At 59.0% G+C, this 16,216-nt stretch overlaps 1 protein-coding gene across 2 annotated transcripts in view; it reads right to left on the bottom strand.

Moving 5' to 3' along the window:
• Positions 1 to 11,801, bottom strand: part of SLC5A10 (solute carrier family 5 member 10) — a 50,535-nt gene extending 38,734 nt beyond the window's left edge. Inside the window, exons 1-5 of one of the 2 annotated variants that reach the window (XR_011383243.1) lie at positions 11,609 to 11,801; positions 5,923 to 5,994; positions 5,527 to 5,631; positions 5,231 to 5,290; positions 4,545 to 4,649 (exon numbers count right to left, since the gene is read on the bottom strand). Coding sequence is in view for 1 of the 2 variants with exons in the window: in NM_001082699.1 (NP_001076168.1) it covers positions 4,545 to 4,649; positions 5,231 to 5,290; positions 5,527 to 5,631; positions 5,923 to 5,994; positions 11,609 to 11,722 (456 nt within the window). In the remaining variant the exon portion in view is untranslated. 2 annotated transcript variants of the gene reach the window in all.
• Positions 11,802 to 16,216: the final 4,415 nt, after the last annotated feature.

A 16,216-nucleotide genomic window follows, 5' to 3' on the forward strand; every position in this document is an offset into this window, starting at 1 on the left:
TGTTGTGATTGAACCTGGGGCAGGGGGTGCACATGGGAGCCCGGTTCTCCTCCATCCCAGGGGTCCTTGGGCAGGACTCCGAGAGGTGGGGGTGGGAGCTTGCAGGCTGGAAGACCCCATGAAATAGGTGTGCCAGGGACCCCCAGTGAGTCTGGACTGATGTGGAGTCCCGTGTTGGGCTAGCCTGGGCACAGCCTCTGCCCGTGTGTGCTGGCTCAGTAGAGGGGAGATAGCCCCAGATACCCTGCGGGGCTGAGAGGCTCCCGACAAGGCTGGGGCAGGGCCATGTGGGTCAGTTGAGCTGGCTAGTGACTGCACAAGGCCAGCACCTTCCTGGGGTCTGGGAGGTGCGGAGCCCACCCCTCCTTGTGCTCCCTCCGTGGCCTGGCCCAGCCTGGGGCCATCAGTACTGCCAGAGCCAGGCTGCAGGGACTCTTTCCCACCAGCCCCAGGGTCCCCAGGCGGGATGGGATCCCGGCTCCTGGGCCAGCGCACTGGAGGGGAGGGGCGCCTGCCTCTAGCCCAGGCAGAGGAGCCCAAGGCTGCTGAATATCCAAGCAGGAGGAGAAACTGAGGCCCAGGGAGTGGGCGAGACTCCCCCTGCCCCCAAGGGAGGCCCTGGCCCTTGTCCGAGGATGGAGTTGGCAGGCAGGCAAGGGCAGGGCCCGAGACAGGGCCAGGGTGAAGGGGGTAGGGGGCGTTGTCTCGGGAAAGGCGGCTGCACCTGCCTCCTCCCCCAGCCCCGGCCTCTGGACACTGCACAAGGCCCCTGCTGGGCCCCAGCCGCCCCGGGACCGAGCCCCGGTCTCACTGTCCACTTCATGTTAGGACTGTAGTACCTCCAGACTTCCACTCGGCCCTCACTCCCTGCCCCCCCCAACACACACACAGCCGCCAGGAGCAGGGACAGCACAAGCAAAGGCCCTGGGGTAGGGCTCTTAGCTGCTGTCTCCCCCACCCAGCCCCCCAGGACCGGGTACAGTTTGCCTGCTGCCTCAGCAGATGCGGCACAGTACAGGGGGCCCTGCAGGCATCACCTGCCCCTCCCCCTTCCTCTGCAGCCACGGCTCTCATTCCTGCAGGTCCAGGCGTGCTTTGGCCTGGCAGAAGCTCAGGGAAACAAGGACCCAGCTCTGCACTCCTGGTCTGCCGTGTCCCAGACGTGCGGCTCTGAGCAGGTCACTTCACCCCCGAGCCTCAGTGGCCCTCATCTGTGAAATGGGGGAGCAGAGGTGGCCTGGCAGGGGCACTCAGCCCCTGAGCCCCCGCCTGCTGTGGAGACACCCCCGGGAAAGGTCAGGGGGCCCCTGAGGTGGCCACCTGCTGCTGCACCTTCCCTCCCAACCACCTGGGGTGGCCGAGCCACTTGTCCATGGTGGCGAAACCCTGGGACGGCATCAGGGAACAACATGTCCCGGGAAAGGCAAGCCAGGGCCTCCGTCCGGGCCACCCAGCAGGGCCAGCCCACGGCACCACGCTCAGCCCAGCACTTGCCCGCTCCTGCTGCTGCACGCAGATGAGCTGAGTCGATGCCTGCCCGGTGGTGTGGTGGTGTGGCCGGCACCCACCCCCACCGCTGTCCTCCACTGCCCCGCTCTGGTTGGTCCTCCCATGTCCCAGGCTGTCCCCCTGGGGAGCCCCGGCTGACCACCACCTCTGTCAGCGGCCCTGCTTGTGTGCCCTGCTTGGCGTCTCTCTTCCACCATAAGGCCGGCGTGATGAGCAGCCGCACGGCACAGAGAAGGGACATTAGGGCGCAGAGAAGCCAAACAGCCTGCAGCCCTAGAACAGGGCCTGGGGGCTGCACCCCATTCAGACTGAGCCCCAAGGCCTGCGAGCTCATGGCCACCACCCCACCTGGAGAGCACAGGCTGACAGCAGCCCCAACCAGCTGTTCTAGGGCCACACAGGGCTGGGAGCCCAGTACCCAGGGATGGGGTAGTGCTGCCTGGGGCTGCACTTGCCCGGCTGGAGCTGACCTGCAGGGCTCACACAGCCTGTGTGATGCCACTGGCTCCAGTGTGTTCCAGGCTGAAGGATCTTGGGGTCCCCATCTCCCTGGCCACCCCCCAGCACGCTGCAGCTCCCCAGCGTCCCGCCTCCGGGGACTTGCCTTGTCCTGTCTGGGAAGCAGCTGCATGGCCACCACCGCCCCCCCCCCCCCGCCCCCAGCTCTCTGTCTCAGCCCTGAGTTTGCTTCCAAGACTGCAGACCGGAGCCCCAGGGGACAGACAGTCCACGCTGTCAATTATCCAGCCACCCAGGGACACGGAAGTTGGCAGAAGGGCAAGGGCAAAGCAGGAGAGGTGGGAAAGACTCAAGAGATGGGAAGGGAAGATGGGTCCAAGCGGAGGCTGTGGGAAGCGCAAAGGCCCTGTGGCAGACCCGTGCCTGGGGTGTCTGGTGGCGCAAAGAGCTCAGTGTGGCTGGAGTGGCAGGAGGTCAGAGCGATGAGGTGGGAGGGGCCACACCACAGAGGCCCCCAGTTGCCATGCTTTCCAGTGGTCTGGTCCAGAGCCCCTCAGTGATGGGGTTCCCCATCTGGGGGCCACGGCCGTGCAGGTCCACTCTGCGGGCCACTGGGACGGCAGCAGGATGACCCCTGTGGTTTCTGTCCAGCTGGGTTGCTAAGCTCGCGGGGTTCAGATGAGAGAGCTGGAGGGGAGGGGCTCTGGGGGCCGCGGGAGGGACGCACGCTCTTCAAATGGCTTCACTGCACAGCCGTCAGCCAGGGCGGCCCCAGACCAAGCCTGGCAATTAGTGTCCCGCAGCTTCACCTCCCGCTGCTTCCAGGCAGCCCCGGCGGCGTTGGCTCGCCAGCCGGGCCTTGATGTGAGCGGTCGTTCCCCGTTTTATAGTCGGGGGGCACTGAGTCACCCGTCCCAGGTGGAGTTGTGGGAGCTGCCCCATCCTGGCTGCCCCGGGACAACCATGCCGCGGCCAGGCCCCTGGGCTGGGAGGCAGAGGTCTGGGTTCTGACCGTGCCCACTACCTGATTCACCTTGACCTTGAGCTGAGCCGACGGTGGGGAAGGGGTAGACGGACAAAATTGATCATCTCTGAAACCCTCCCACTCTCTGGAAGAGCTTCAGGGCCGTGCGAACCTGACTGCGCCCATCCCAGGGCTCCGAGTGCCCTAAAGTCCTCCAGCATTTTCTTTCAGCCCTCAAGGCCAAGGTCATGGGAACCCTGCAGCCCCAGCCCCCATGACTCCCTCTCACTCCCCTTGCTTCCTGCCTGGCCCCAAAGCACTCATCAGCGACACCTGAGTCTACAAGGTCTCCCGACTCCCCCGCAACATGGCCCCTGTATGTCCTGGGCACATCCTACACTGCCCACCTCTCTCCTGGGCTCTCATGCCCCTACACCGTCAGCGTCCCCTGCTCCATGGAGCCCAGTTAAAGGCCAACCCGGCAAGCTCTATCACTTTCTCCTGAGGCCCACGCACCTGTCTGTGTCCCTGGCAGGCCGGGGTCTAGGATTGATTTGTTTCTGTCTCCCCGGCTTCCAGGCAGGTGGCTGGTGGGGATGGGGGAGGGAGAAGAGGGGAGGAATCTGAACTCCAGCCTCAAGGGCCACCCAAGGCTGATTCCAAAGGGAGCCCCAGTGGTGCTGCCGGTTAAGCATCTTCTTGCAGCACAAGTAGCTCATATGGGCGTTGGTTCGAGTCCCACCTGCTCCACTTCCAACCCAGCTCTCTGCTCATGTGCTTGGGAAAGCAGTGGAAGATGGCCCAAGTGCTTGGGCCCCTGTACCCATTTGGGAGACCTGGAGGAGACATACCTCTGCCTTTCAAATAAATAAGTTAAACAAAAAAGGGCTCGTTTAAAAAGAAAAAAGAGGGCCGGCGCTGCAGCTCAATAGGCTAATCCTCTGCCTTGCCGCGCCGGCACACCGGGTTCTAGTCCCAGTTGGGGTGCCGGATTCTGTCCCGGTTGCCCTTCGTCCAGGCCAGCTCTCTGCTGTGGCCAGGGAGTGCAGTGGAGGATGGCCCAAGTCCTTGGGCCCTGCACCCCATGGGAGACCAGGAGAAGCACCTGGCTCCTGCCTTCAGATCAGCGCGGTGTGCCAGCCACAGCGGACATTGGAGGGTGAACCAACAGCAAAAGGAAGACCTTTCTCTCTCTCTCTCTCTCTCTCTCTCTCTCTCTCACTGTCCACTCTGCCTGTCAAAAAAGAAAAAAGAGAACCAGAAAACCCGGCGTCTTCTCCCTTCCCTCTCCATCGCATCAGCCGGGACCTGCGCTCCACCAGACTCCCATGTCCAAGGTGTGCTGCGCCCTCTGAAGACACCAGGAGCCGGGTTAGACACGCCCCGTGGAGGCAGCCCCCTGAGCACTGACACAGAGCTTTGGTGCCCCCTAGCGGTCAGTGCTGGCAGGCTGCACTACAACCCCTAACACCCCTACATCCGCAACGCCGGTCCCCTATACCCGAGCCTACCTACACCCTGGAGGCCAGGACTAGGCAAACCAGTGCCACTCCGTGGGCCTCAGTGTCCCCAGCTGTTAAAAAGGCAGAAGCTGGGGCCAGGCTTAGCTCACCGATATCTTGGTGAAGACGGACAGCAGCAGAGACAGGACCGACAGGTACATGCGGATGCGCTGGCCTCCGAAGCGCTTCTGGATGTACTCGGGCAAGGTGACGATCTGGGGACGCACCAGGGCAGGGGCTGTAAGCACTCGTCCCTGAGACCCCCACCCAGCATCCAGGGCAGGGGGCAGTTCCCATGCTCTGCCTGCCCGCCTCCCCCTGGGAAAGCCCCACCTGTTGCTACAGTGCCAGCCCTAGGCCTTGAGTTGACTTCTAACTGCATTCTAAGAGCTTGAGCTGAGGTGGCCTCTTCAGGGCTGAGATGAGTGATGGCTTGGAGGAGCCACCGCTGGGGACAGGGGGACACATCTGGAGGCTGGGAGTACCAGTGCAGATGGGCCATGGTGAGGCTGGAGGGGGAGGTGACAGAGAGGGTCCAGAGCAAGGGACAGACTGGGAGGTACCCAGGAAGTGGAACGCATTGGATTTCGTGGCAGCATGGCTGAGACTAAGGCAGTAGGCTGTCAGGGATGGTGTAGACAGGTGTGCAGCACAGGGGTAAGCTCAGGTGTGCAATCAGATGCACAGCCCAGGTGAACAGTGTAGGTGTACAACACAGGCAGACGGGCCGCCCATCACCACCACCAGCTCAGCCCCCGTTCGGCCCCCCAGCCTGGGGGGCACTGAGCAGACTCACCTCCGAGGAGATGTAGATGGGCACGAACACCCAGGCCAGCGCCAGCAGCACGTATGTGGCCTGCAGGACAGAGGTGGGTGAGGGCCCCCTGACTTGTCCAGGGAACCCACACAAGCCTCCAGAGCCCAGGACGACAGCCGCCTACTGGCTGCACTGTCCAGTGCTTTGGCATGGTGACAAGTGCCCAGGGCCACCACCACTGACCGCACAGCACCCACTAGGATGCTGGCTGTCTGCCCCCATCACTGGGAGCTGCCCCAGGCCTCCCGTGGGCTCTGCCTATCCCTGGGACTCACGTTCCATTCAAAGCCAGCCACAGCCAGGCCTCCAGCAGCGCCTGAGCCTGCCAGTCCAATGAAGAGGCCAGAACCCTCACTGCTGGCAAAGAGGGAGGCTCCGATCTGGGAGAGAGGGAGGAAGACATCAGTACTGGCCCCCGTGACCCCTGCATCCTCACACACCTAAGCGGAGTGCCTATCCCCACTTCCCAGGTGCAGGGGGAGGGCTGATGTTCACACGGCCGGCTGCACAGCACAGCCAGCAAGCAGGTACAGGTGCAGACAGGGGAGCCCTGCATTTGCCACAGTTTCCAGAGAGACCTCAGGGATGCAGGAACTGGCTGACCTAGAGGTCAGACACTTGCCCTGTAGACAAAGGAGTGGGGGGGTGGTGAGAAGTCAGGGTGCACTCACCGGCCACCACGTCATGTCCCGGCCTGCCAGGAAGTAGCCGCTCACCGTGTTTCTGCTGGCTCGGCAAGATGACTGGGAAGACAGAGAGAGGCAGAAACAGGAACCTTGTGCGTTGCTGGTGGGAAGGTAAAATTCTGTTTCTGCTACTGCTACTGCTTTGGGCACCTCCCAAAGTAAACACAGAACTAACACGTGGGGCCAGGGCCGTGGTGCAGTTGGCTAATCCTCCACCTGCAGCGCCGGCATCCCATATGGGTGCCGGGTTCTAGTCCCGGCTGCTCCTCTTCCAGTCCAGCTCTCTGCTGTGGCCCGGGAAGGCAGTGGAGGACAGCCCAAGTGCTTGGGCCCTGCACCCTCATGGGAGACTGAGAAGAGGCACCTGGCTCCTGGCTTCGGATCAGTGCAGCATTGGCCATGGCTTCCATTTGGGGAGTGAACCAACAGAAGGAAGACCTTTCTCTCTGTCTCTCCCTCTCACTGTCTGTAACTCTGCCTCTCAAATAAATAAAAATCTTTAAAAAAAAAAAAAAAAGAACTAACACATGGCCCAGGGATTCCTAGGTTGATTTCTGAAAGAATCAAACCTGTGCATCCACACTAAAACCTGGCCAGGATCCTCCGTGGCAGGCAAAAGTGCAAACAACCCAACTTTTCATAGACTGATGAACAAATCAAGAAAATGTGCTGTGGCCATGCAGTGGAATAGTGTTCAGCCATCAAAAGGAATGGGGTAGCCGGCACCGGGGCTCAATAGGCTAATCCTCCGCCTTGCGGCGCCGGCGCACCAGGTTCTAGTCCCGGTCGGGGCACTGGATTCTGTCCCGGTTGCCCCTCTTCCAGGCCAGCTCTCTGCTGTGGCCTGGGAAGGCAGTGGAGGATGGCCCAAGTGCTTGGGCCCTGCACCCCATGGGAGACCAGAAGAAGCACCTGGCTCCTGCCTTCGGATCAGCGCGGTGCGCCGGCCGCAGCGCGTCAGCCACAGCGGCCATTGGAGGGTGAACCAACGGCAAAAGGAAGACCTTTCTCTCTGTCTCTCTCTCTCTCACTGTCCACTCTGCCTGTCAAAAAAAAAAAAAAAAGGAATGGGGTTATCCCACTCCTGACCCCAAAAAAGGAATGGAATTCTGACCCATGCTACAACTCGGAAGCACCTCCAAAACACAATGCTAAGTGAAAGCCATAAGGTAGAGAAGGCTACATTGTGTACACTTCCGTTTCTATGAAATGATGAAATGCCGGAAGGCGACAATCCATAGAGACAACCAGAAGGCATGGTGGTGGTTTCCAGGGACCGGGGAGCAGGGAGAAAGAGGAGAGACACAAAGTTTCCTTTTGGAGTAATAAAGATGTTTGGAACTTGATGGAGATAATGGTTACACAGCATTGTAAATGTATTAAGTGCCATACATTGTGTACTTTAGAATGGTTTAAAAATGGTGAGTTTTATGTGATATAAATTTTGCCTTGTCAAAGGATAAAATTACAATTTAATGATTTAAAAAAAATTGTGTGAGGGGGCCAGTGCTCTGGCCTGAAGCACCGGCATCCCATATGGGTGCTGATTCTAGACTCGGCTGCTCCACTTCCCATCCAGCTCTATGCTATGGCCTGGGAAAGCAGTAGAAGATGGCCCAAGTGCTTGGGCCCCTGCACCTGTGTGGGAGACCCAGAAGAAGCTCCTGGCTCCTGCTTTGAATTGGTGCAGCTCCAGCCATTGCAGTCATCTGGGGAGTGAACCAGTGGATGGAAGACCTCTCTCTCTCTCTCTCTCTCTCTCTCTCTCTCTCTCTCTGCCTCTGCCTATCTGTAACTATGCCTTTCAAATAAATTTTTTAAAAATTGCTGCCAGCTTACTCGTTACTCTCCGACTCGCTGGTGAATTCCCCCTGGAAACAAAGTCCAGGGCCTGGCTGGGCACACGGGGCAGCCCTCACTGTGTGGCACCACCACCATGCTCACACATCTCAGCCACAGAGAGGGCCACCCAACACCAGCACCCAACAGACATCTGCATGCACACATAACAACTTTGCAGCGCCCAGGGAAGCCGGCTACAGAGACCACCGAGCACACTAAACCCGCGACAGAGATCTCGCGTCCACTGGTTCACCCCCCAAATGCCTGCCACAGCACTGCACGGGGTCAGGAGCCTGGAACACTTCCATGGGTGGCAGGGATCCAAGTGTTTGTGCCTCCACCTGCTGCCTCCCAGAGCGTGCATTAGCAGGAAGCTGGGACCGGGAGCAGAGCTGCCCCTCTGTGCCAAACACCTGCCCCCAGGACAGCCCCCATGGCTTTTGCTCAAGAAGAAAACACCGACGGTTTGGAGCCCTCCCCGCCCCAACCTCCATGGGGCTTAAACTGAGGGCTCGCTCTGCTCATTAATTCTTGCAAATTAATGCCTGAAATTACATTAATAATAATTAATAGTTATTAATAAATAATAATTACGCTCATTAATGCTTGCAAATTAATGTCTGCAATGACGAACATCTGTCTGCATCCCGGTGCAGCGGCGACAGGTGTCGGCCGGGGCCCCACGGCTCCCAGCGCGGCGAGCAGGTGGCAATGCTGCCATCTAGCGTCCCAAACTGGGATAGCTCCCTACAGAGTGGTCCTTACAGAGACTCTCTAAGGAAGACCTGGTGTGCGGTGCTAGGAGAGCGTTGCTCACATCAGCCACTGGGTGGCGCTAAGGACCGGTAAAGATGAGGCTTTGACGTGACAACCCCACGTGAATTTTTTCAGTTGATTTTAGAAACAGAGACGGACTACTCTCTGATTCATAGGAGCCGTAAGGGCTCATGCTGGGAGCTGGGGACTCTATCCAGGTCTGCATTAGCAGGAAGCCGGACTCAGGAGCTGGGTCCGCAAATTGAGCCCAGGCACCCCAACGCGGAACACGGGCATTGTAACGGGCACTTTCACTGCTGGGCCGAACGTCCACTGTTCAAAGCTTTTGCTGTGGCTCCTGCCCGCCTCTTTCTAGCCCTTCTCTCTCTATGTACTGTGACCTTGTGGTACTGACGCTAGCCTAGTCTGCAGACTCTCAAGTCCTTGGCTGGACTGGCCGCGGCCAGCTGTTCAGGCTGCGCACTCCACAACTGTAACCCTAGCCTATGGTTTCCCCTAACACAAGTAGGCATCGCCAGGTGCTGCTGAGTTCCCCTTCATTCCCTAAACGGCCTCATCTTTCCCAGAAACTGGCTTGGGTGGCCCCAACGCCAACCCACTGTCCAGCTACAAGACATCTGAGCCACAGAGCCCACCCCCTTCCTTAGCCGCTGTGCCTGGTGCAGTCAGGGCACAGCTGGGATTGTACCCTGGTCTCCCTGGAGAAGAAGGAGGAAGCCGAAGCCCTCTCTCAGTCTCTCCCCCTCACTGTAACTCCGCCTTTCAAACAAATAAATCTTAAAAAAAAAAAAAGTTTCATGAGGGGTCAGCATTGTGGTACAGTGGGCTAAGCCACCACTTGCAACACTGGCATCCTATACCTGGGAAAGCAGCAGAAGATGGCCCACGTGCTTGGGCCCCTGCCCCCCTCGTGGGAGAACTGGATGGAGTTCTGGGCTCCTGGCCCCATTTGGGGAGTGAACCAGCAGATGGAAGATCTGTGTCTGCTTCTCTCTCCCTATCACTCTACTTTTCAGTAAATAAATCTTAAAAAGAGACAGAGGCACTGGTGCTGTGGCATAGCCACCTGCAGTGCCAGCATCACGTCCATTGAGTCCCGGCTGCTCCTCTTCCAATCCCGCTCTCTGCTATGGCCTGGGAAAGCAGTAGAAGATGGCCCAGGTCCTTGGGCCCCTGCACCACGTGGGAGACCCAGAGGAAGCTCCTGGCTCCTGGCTTTGGATCGGCACAGCTCCAGCCATTGCAGCCATCTGGGGAGTGAACCAGCGGATGGAAGACCTCTCTCTCTCTCTCTCTCTCTCTGCCTCTGCTTCTCTCTCTCTCTGTAACTCTGACTTCCAACTAAATAAATATTTGATAAATAACTAAGTCTTTGGGAGTAGGTGTTTGCAGACTACTGACATGTGCTCCAGGTCCACACCAAGGCTGTTCCACTTCCCCGCCCCTCATGCGCTCCCAGGAGAGATTTGCGTTTCCTCCGACAGATTCTGCTTCGCAACCATGCCTTGACTAACTGCCTGGCACATCCACACTTTGGCTAACCGCTTGGTACAAGACGTCTCGCTTCTTGCCTGTCTGTCTCTGCTTTCCACATGCCTTTTTCTTAGGTTTAATCATTTCTAGCTTTTGACTGAAAGGGAGCTATGAGCAGCTCTTCCTTCTATGTGGACACCCAGAGGCCTTTGGAGGGCTCTTCGCTGGCCTGGTTTCAATATTGTGGTTGTCTCAGGGGGACCAGGGGGCTTGGAGGAGAGGGAGGGGCGGAGGTGGGGAGCAGCAGGCACACACGTGGCGGATTTGGCCACCATCTTGCAGGAGTGTTGACTCACGGCGCCCCTAAGCATGACCTTAGCAGCTGAAAGGAGATCTGTAGTGCCCGTAGTTAAGATGGCCATGTTAGGGCCAGCTCCGTGGCACAGCAGGTTAAGCCGCCAGCATCCTGGGCCAGTTCGAGTCCCGGCTGCTCGGCTTCTGCGCCAGCTCCCTGCTAATGTGCCTGGGGACGCAGTGGAAGGGGCTCGAGGTCTTGGGCCCCTGCACCCACGCGGGAGACCTGGATCGAGCTCCCACATCAATCCTGGCTTTGGTCTGGCCCAGCCCTGGCCGCTGTGACCATTTGGGGAGTGAACCAGTGGAAGGAAGACTACTCTCTCTCTGTCTCTCCCTCTCTCTCTCTCTCTGTCACTCGGTCTTCCAAATAAATAAATAAATATTTTTCTTTAAAAAAAAATAAATAAAGATGCTCATGTCTCATGTCAGAGTCCCTGGGCTCAATGTCCAGCTGCGACTCCCAGTTCCAGCTTCCTGCCAATGCAGACCCTGGGAGGCAGCAGGTGATGGCTTAACTAATGGGGTTCCCGCCACCCATGTGGGAGATGTGGATGGAGGTCCCAGCTCCAGGCTTCAGCCCTGGCCATTAAGGACATTTGGGGAGTGAACATTTGTTGTGGGAAAATGGCACGGACAGACACCCGAACCTTTACTGAGCCGGGACTAGAACCCAGCTCCGCCAAGGCCAGCACGGGGGCTGTTTGTGATGTAACATTCAGTCATGTCCAAGTTCATGGCAGGCACAGCCATAGCTGCCACCAGCAGCAACCCCTAGGACCCGCCTGGCAGTACTGTGGTTTTGGGGGGCAGCTCTTGCACCCCAAGTCCTTAGGCTTGGCTCAGGGGCTACAGAGGGTGAACCCTGAGCATGTCAGGGCTCAGGGACTCCGGCCTGGACACCTCTGGGACTCTCCCTGCTGGGACTCTGATCCATAGCAAGGCTGCTCAGAGTGTCTAAGCCTGGGGCAGTAGGCTGGCACCAGGCCGCCAGCCAGACTATGGCTGTTAGAAACCACCCCCCCCCCCATTCTCCCTCCAACACCAGAGACTTGCCCATGAGAGGAAGGGACATGGTCAGGGTCTCCAAGCAAACCTGTCACAGCGGACACCTGGCTGCTCACCATCAGGGGATGCCAAAGCTGATGCCGCACCCAGACCCAGATCCCATCCTGGGCACCCACCCTACAGCCCGGTTGGCCCCTGCCACCACGGGTCCTCTCACCCAGATGCCCACGGCCACGTTCAGGGCAAAATATATGGTGATGACCACGATGTCTGTCACGCTAAGCTGCGGTCCAGGGGCGTGGGGGTCGCTGGTGGAGTTGTCGGCCGCCATCCTGCCGCAGGTGCCGGCTCTGAGCCGGGGCAGCTGAAGGACAGCAGGTTGGGAAGAGCCTCGCGCGGGGCATTCATTGATCATTAAACCGAGTGGGACCGTGGCATCTGCAGCCTGGGGCGCAGCTGTGCGCAGAGCCCCTGTTGCAAAGGGCGGTGCCGTCTCCCTTGAACGGGGGCAGAGATTGGGAGGAGGGGAAGGGGTGGTCCTTGAACTTGGAGAGGTTTGTGGGGTGCGGGGGGGACAAGAGAGGGGTTCAGTGGACCTAAAGGAGCATCAGTAGTCCCAGAAAGAAAGGGCTGGGTGGCCCAGTGGGTGGACTCGCCTGTATTTAATTAGTGGAAGAAGCATGGAGAATGAGGGGCGGACTCTCGCCTCCCGGGGCTTTGCTGTGGGCCCCTGTGTCGAGGTTCCTCCCAGCCACGGCAGACAGGAAGTCCTCCTGCCACGTTTTCCATTCTTTTTCTACACCAAGTGCGACAGGCATGAGCCCCCGAACTTGACCTTCCATCCAGCCTGCTGGGGCCCACCGAGGGACCCCATGTCCCTCACACGCACAGTACCAGGCTCTGTTCTGCACACACACACACACACACACACACACGTCACACTCTAAGCAGCCACACCTCGTGAGTGAGTTCTCTTCCTAGTTGCAACATCGGGGGCCGAGAGGCTGAACCGTCTGTACCACGCAAGGGGCAGAGCGGACCCTGGGGTGTCCACAGTGACAGCTCTGCCTCCATTTGGAGTCCAGCAGGGCCTGACACTGGCTCACTGATTAACGAGAGTGCACAGCCAGCTCACGACTCTGCCCGGGCAGGGGTGGGGGCACACACGGCTCAGGGCTTTGCCAGGCATCTCTCTCTCTCCACCTGTGGAGTTTAACCAGACACGTGGCCCTCCCTGAAGTGTTCACGAGGTAGCGGCTGCACCTGGGACGCGCTGGCCTGAGACCCGGCCGTGCCTGTTACTCAGTGACTCCAAGGAAGGAGGCAAAGGTCAATCCTCTCACCCCAGGGCTGGACAGCGGAGGGGAAGGTAAAGCCGCCGCTGCTAGCAACTCCAGCAGGCTCAGGCCAGACCCCTGCCCAACGCCCCTCACCTCCAGCCCCCCTGCCCTCAAAAGCTCAATGCCAAGGCTGCCCAGGCACTGTGGTCAGCGGGCCCAGCTGAAGCCAGGCGCGTGTCATGGGCGTGTGTGACTCCAATGCACTTGGCTGCTAACACGCACCCCTGCCCCTCTGACCTCTGGAGCAGGTTATTCCTGACCGGAGTCGGGGGGAGGGGCAGCAGTGTCCATGGTGCCACCTCATGGGGGAACCGTGGCTCAGTGCCCCCAGCTGGGTCCACCTCAGAACTCCAAGGAGTGGCACGCATCAGCCTGTGAACCCCTGTGGCAGCGGCGTCCTTGCTGCTATGCAGGGACGCTGGGCTGCTCCTGTCAGGGGCGGCAGTGCAGGCGCCAGGGCGGGGTACAGGGCGTGGATGTCTTCCACACAGCACAGCCCCAGTCAGTGCTTTAAGTATTTATTTATTTGAAAGGCAGAGTTGGGCCGGTGCTGTGGCATAGTGGGTAAAGCCGCCGCCTGCAGTGCTGGCATCCCATATGGGCCCCGGTTCAAGTCCCGGCTGCTCCACTTCCCATCCACCTCTCTGGTGTGACCTGGGAAAGCAGTAGAAGATGGCCTAGGTGCTTGGGCCCCGGTATTGCAGGCAACAGTTTAGCCTGCTATACCACAATGCCAGCCCCTCAGTAAATACTTTTAATTAAAAAAAAAAAAAAGACCCAGCTGGTAATATCTGGATTTATTAAACCCATCCCAATGAGATAAAGCAGTTGACCCATCTGCACTCGGTCCCACTTCTCGGCTGGGTCCCTTGAAGAAATAAACCACTTCCTGGTACCTGGGGCGACCCGAGGCCAGAGGGAGCTCCCCCAAGAGGCAGCCCTGGGGGCCCTGACAGCAAAGCCCCTGAGCCACCCTCACCCTTTAAACCCCAGTGACCCCTCAGCCATCCCGGCCCCCCCCCCCCAGCTCTGGGGGTGAAGCACACAGCACATGGAATCTAGGGCGGCATCCACCCGGAGGGAGCTTCCCCCACCAGGGGGCGCTGTGTCCCAGGGTTGGAGTGTGGTCTTCTGTGGGGGAGGGGTCATCTCATTTAGTGCCTCCACATAGGATGGGCGTGGCTCAGGGAACTCCAAGGTCAGGATGGAGAGGGTGCAGCAGGGGCCACTGAAGTGTGCACTGAGCCCTCCTAGACGCTCACGCAGGCCAGGCTGCCAGGGCCACTTCCGGCTCAGCTGCTGTCCCGGCTGCTTTGGCAACAAATACAGGACAGATCATTTGTTCCTGCTATCATTTCTTCCTGCTAGCTGTCATCAGCCTGTCTGTCATAAGCTCCAAGTGCCAGGATGCTCAGGGAAGTTTCCCCCATGACAACCAAGAGGGGTGGTCGAGTGAACCATGCACCTCCATGTCATGGAGCCTCACGCCCATTGAAAGGAGGTGTCGGGGGGCACTGCACCACCTGCAGCACCAGCGTCCCATATGAGCGCTGGTTCAAGTCCCAGCTGCTCCATTTCCGATCCAGCTCTCTGCTATGACCTGGGAAAGCAGTAGAGGATGGCCCAAGTCCTTGGGCTCCTTGTACCCATGTGGGAGATCTGGAGAAAGCTCCTGGCTTCAGATAGGCTCACTTCTGGCCATTGTGGCCATTTGGAGAGTGAACCAGCAGATGGAAGACCTCTCTCTCTCTCTCTCTCTCTCCCCTCCTGTCTCTGTAACTCTGCCTTTCAAATAAATACATTTTAAAAAAGGGTTAAGCAGCCTGCACCCCATATCATCAGAGCGCCCGGGTTCAGTTCCCAGTTCCAGCTCTCAGTTACAGATTCTTGATAATGGACAACTTGGGAGGCAGCAAGTGACAGCTCAAGTTCTGGGTCTCCACCACCCAAGGGGAGTTCTCAGCTTCTGGGTTTGGCCCAGTCCAGCCCTGGCTGTTGTGGCCATGTGTGGAGTAGAGCAGTAGATAGGAAAGATCTCTCTCTTAAATAAATGATAGCTTCGAAAGGCCAAGGGTGCACATTTGATAAAATTGGTTAAGCATTGGTTAACGCCCACACCCGTCACAGTGCCTGGGATCAATTCCTAGCTCTAGCTGTCCATTCCAGCGCCTGGGAGGCAGAAGAAGGCTCAACTACTTGGGTAAACGGCCCCACGGCTAACCAGATTCGGAAACCTGGCCTGGGAACCCCTCCATCTGTGGGCAGTTCCTTCATTCTTCTGGTGGGCATGCTGAGGGGACTCCGCATGGCAGCTCCAGCCCCAGGGAACCCCGATACTGCAAACAATAAATTACTGAGCCGGCGCCGCGGCTCACTAGGCTAATCCTCCACCTTGCGGCGCCGGCACACCGGGTTCTAGTCCCGGTCGGGGCGCCGGATTCTGTCCCGGTTGCCCCTCTTCCAGGCCAGCCCTCTGCTGTGGCCAGGGAGTGCAGTGGAGGATGGCCCAGGTGCTTGGGCCCTGCACCCCATGGGAGACCAGGAAAAGCACCTGGCTCCTGGCTCCTGCCATCGGATCAGCGCGGTGCGCCGGCCACAGCGCGCCGGCCGCGGCGGCCATTGAAGGGTGAACCAACGGCAAAGGAAGACCTTTCTCTCTGTCTCTCTCTCTCACTGTCCACTCTGCCTGTCAAAAAATAAAAAAAAAATAAATAAATTACTGGACTAGCACCATGGCTCACTCGGTTAATCCTCCGCCAACTGCTCTGGCATCCCATATGGGCTCTGGGTTCTAGCCCCAGTTGCCCCTCTTCCAGGCCAGCTCTGCTGTGGCCCGGGAGTGCAGTGGAGGATGGCCCAAGTGCTTGGGCCCTGCACCCCATGGGAGACCAGGAGAAGCACCTGGCCCCTGGCTTCAGATCGGCATAGCTCCAGCCATAGCGGCCATTTAGGGGGTGAGCCAACAGAAGGAAGACCTTTCTCTCTCTCTCTCTGTCTCTCTCACTGTCTAACTCTGTAAATAAATAAATAAATTACTAATCTCCACTTTGCGCTCAATCAACGGCGACTTTATCCCAGACCCTAACAGGGACAGCGAGCAAAGGTGTATGGCTTCACTGGAAGATAAGCTCATTCTAATGAGAAGGTGCTCATTGGCTCCCCACAACACCCTGGACCACTCAGCAAGGGAGCGGAGCGCGGGCCCGAGGGCGCATGCGCTGGCCTCACTCTGGGGCCCCTCCCCCGCCCCTGGCCCCTGCGAGCCTTGGCCACCGGCGAACTCTAGAGATCAAAGTTGACAGTTCCACCCTCTACTCTCGGTGACGGACAGCCCGAGTCCGGAGGCCCCTAACCCCGAAGAGGGTCACACCCCCTACCCTGGGGATGCTGCCTAGAGCACACGGTGCACCAAGCCACACCAGCCCGCAGACGCCAGCACTGAGACCTGAACTCGGTCCGCAGCCCGGCGACCACCGGGGGCGGCG

This window comes from Oryctolagus cuniculus, chromosome 17 (assembly GCF_964237555.1).
Source record: "Oryctolagus cuniculus chromosome 17, mOryCun1.1, whole genome shotgun sequence".
Lineage (NCBI taxonomy): Eukaryota > Metazoa > Chordata > Mammalia > Lagomorpha > Leporidae > Oryctolagus > Oryctolagus cuniculus.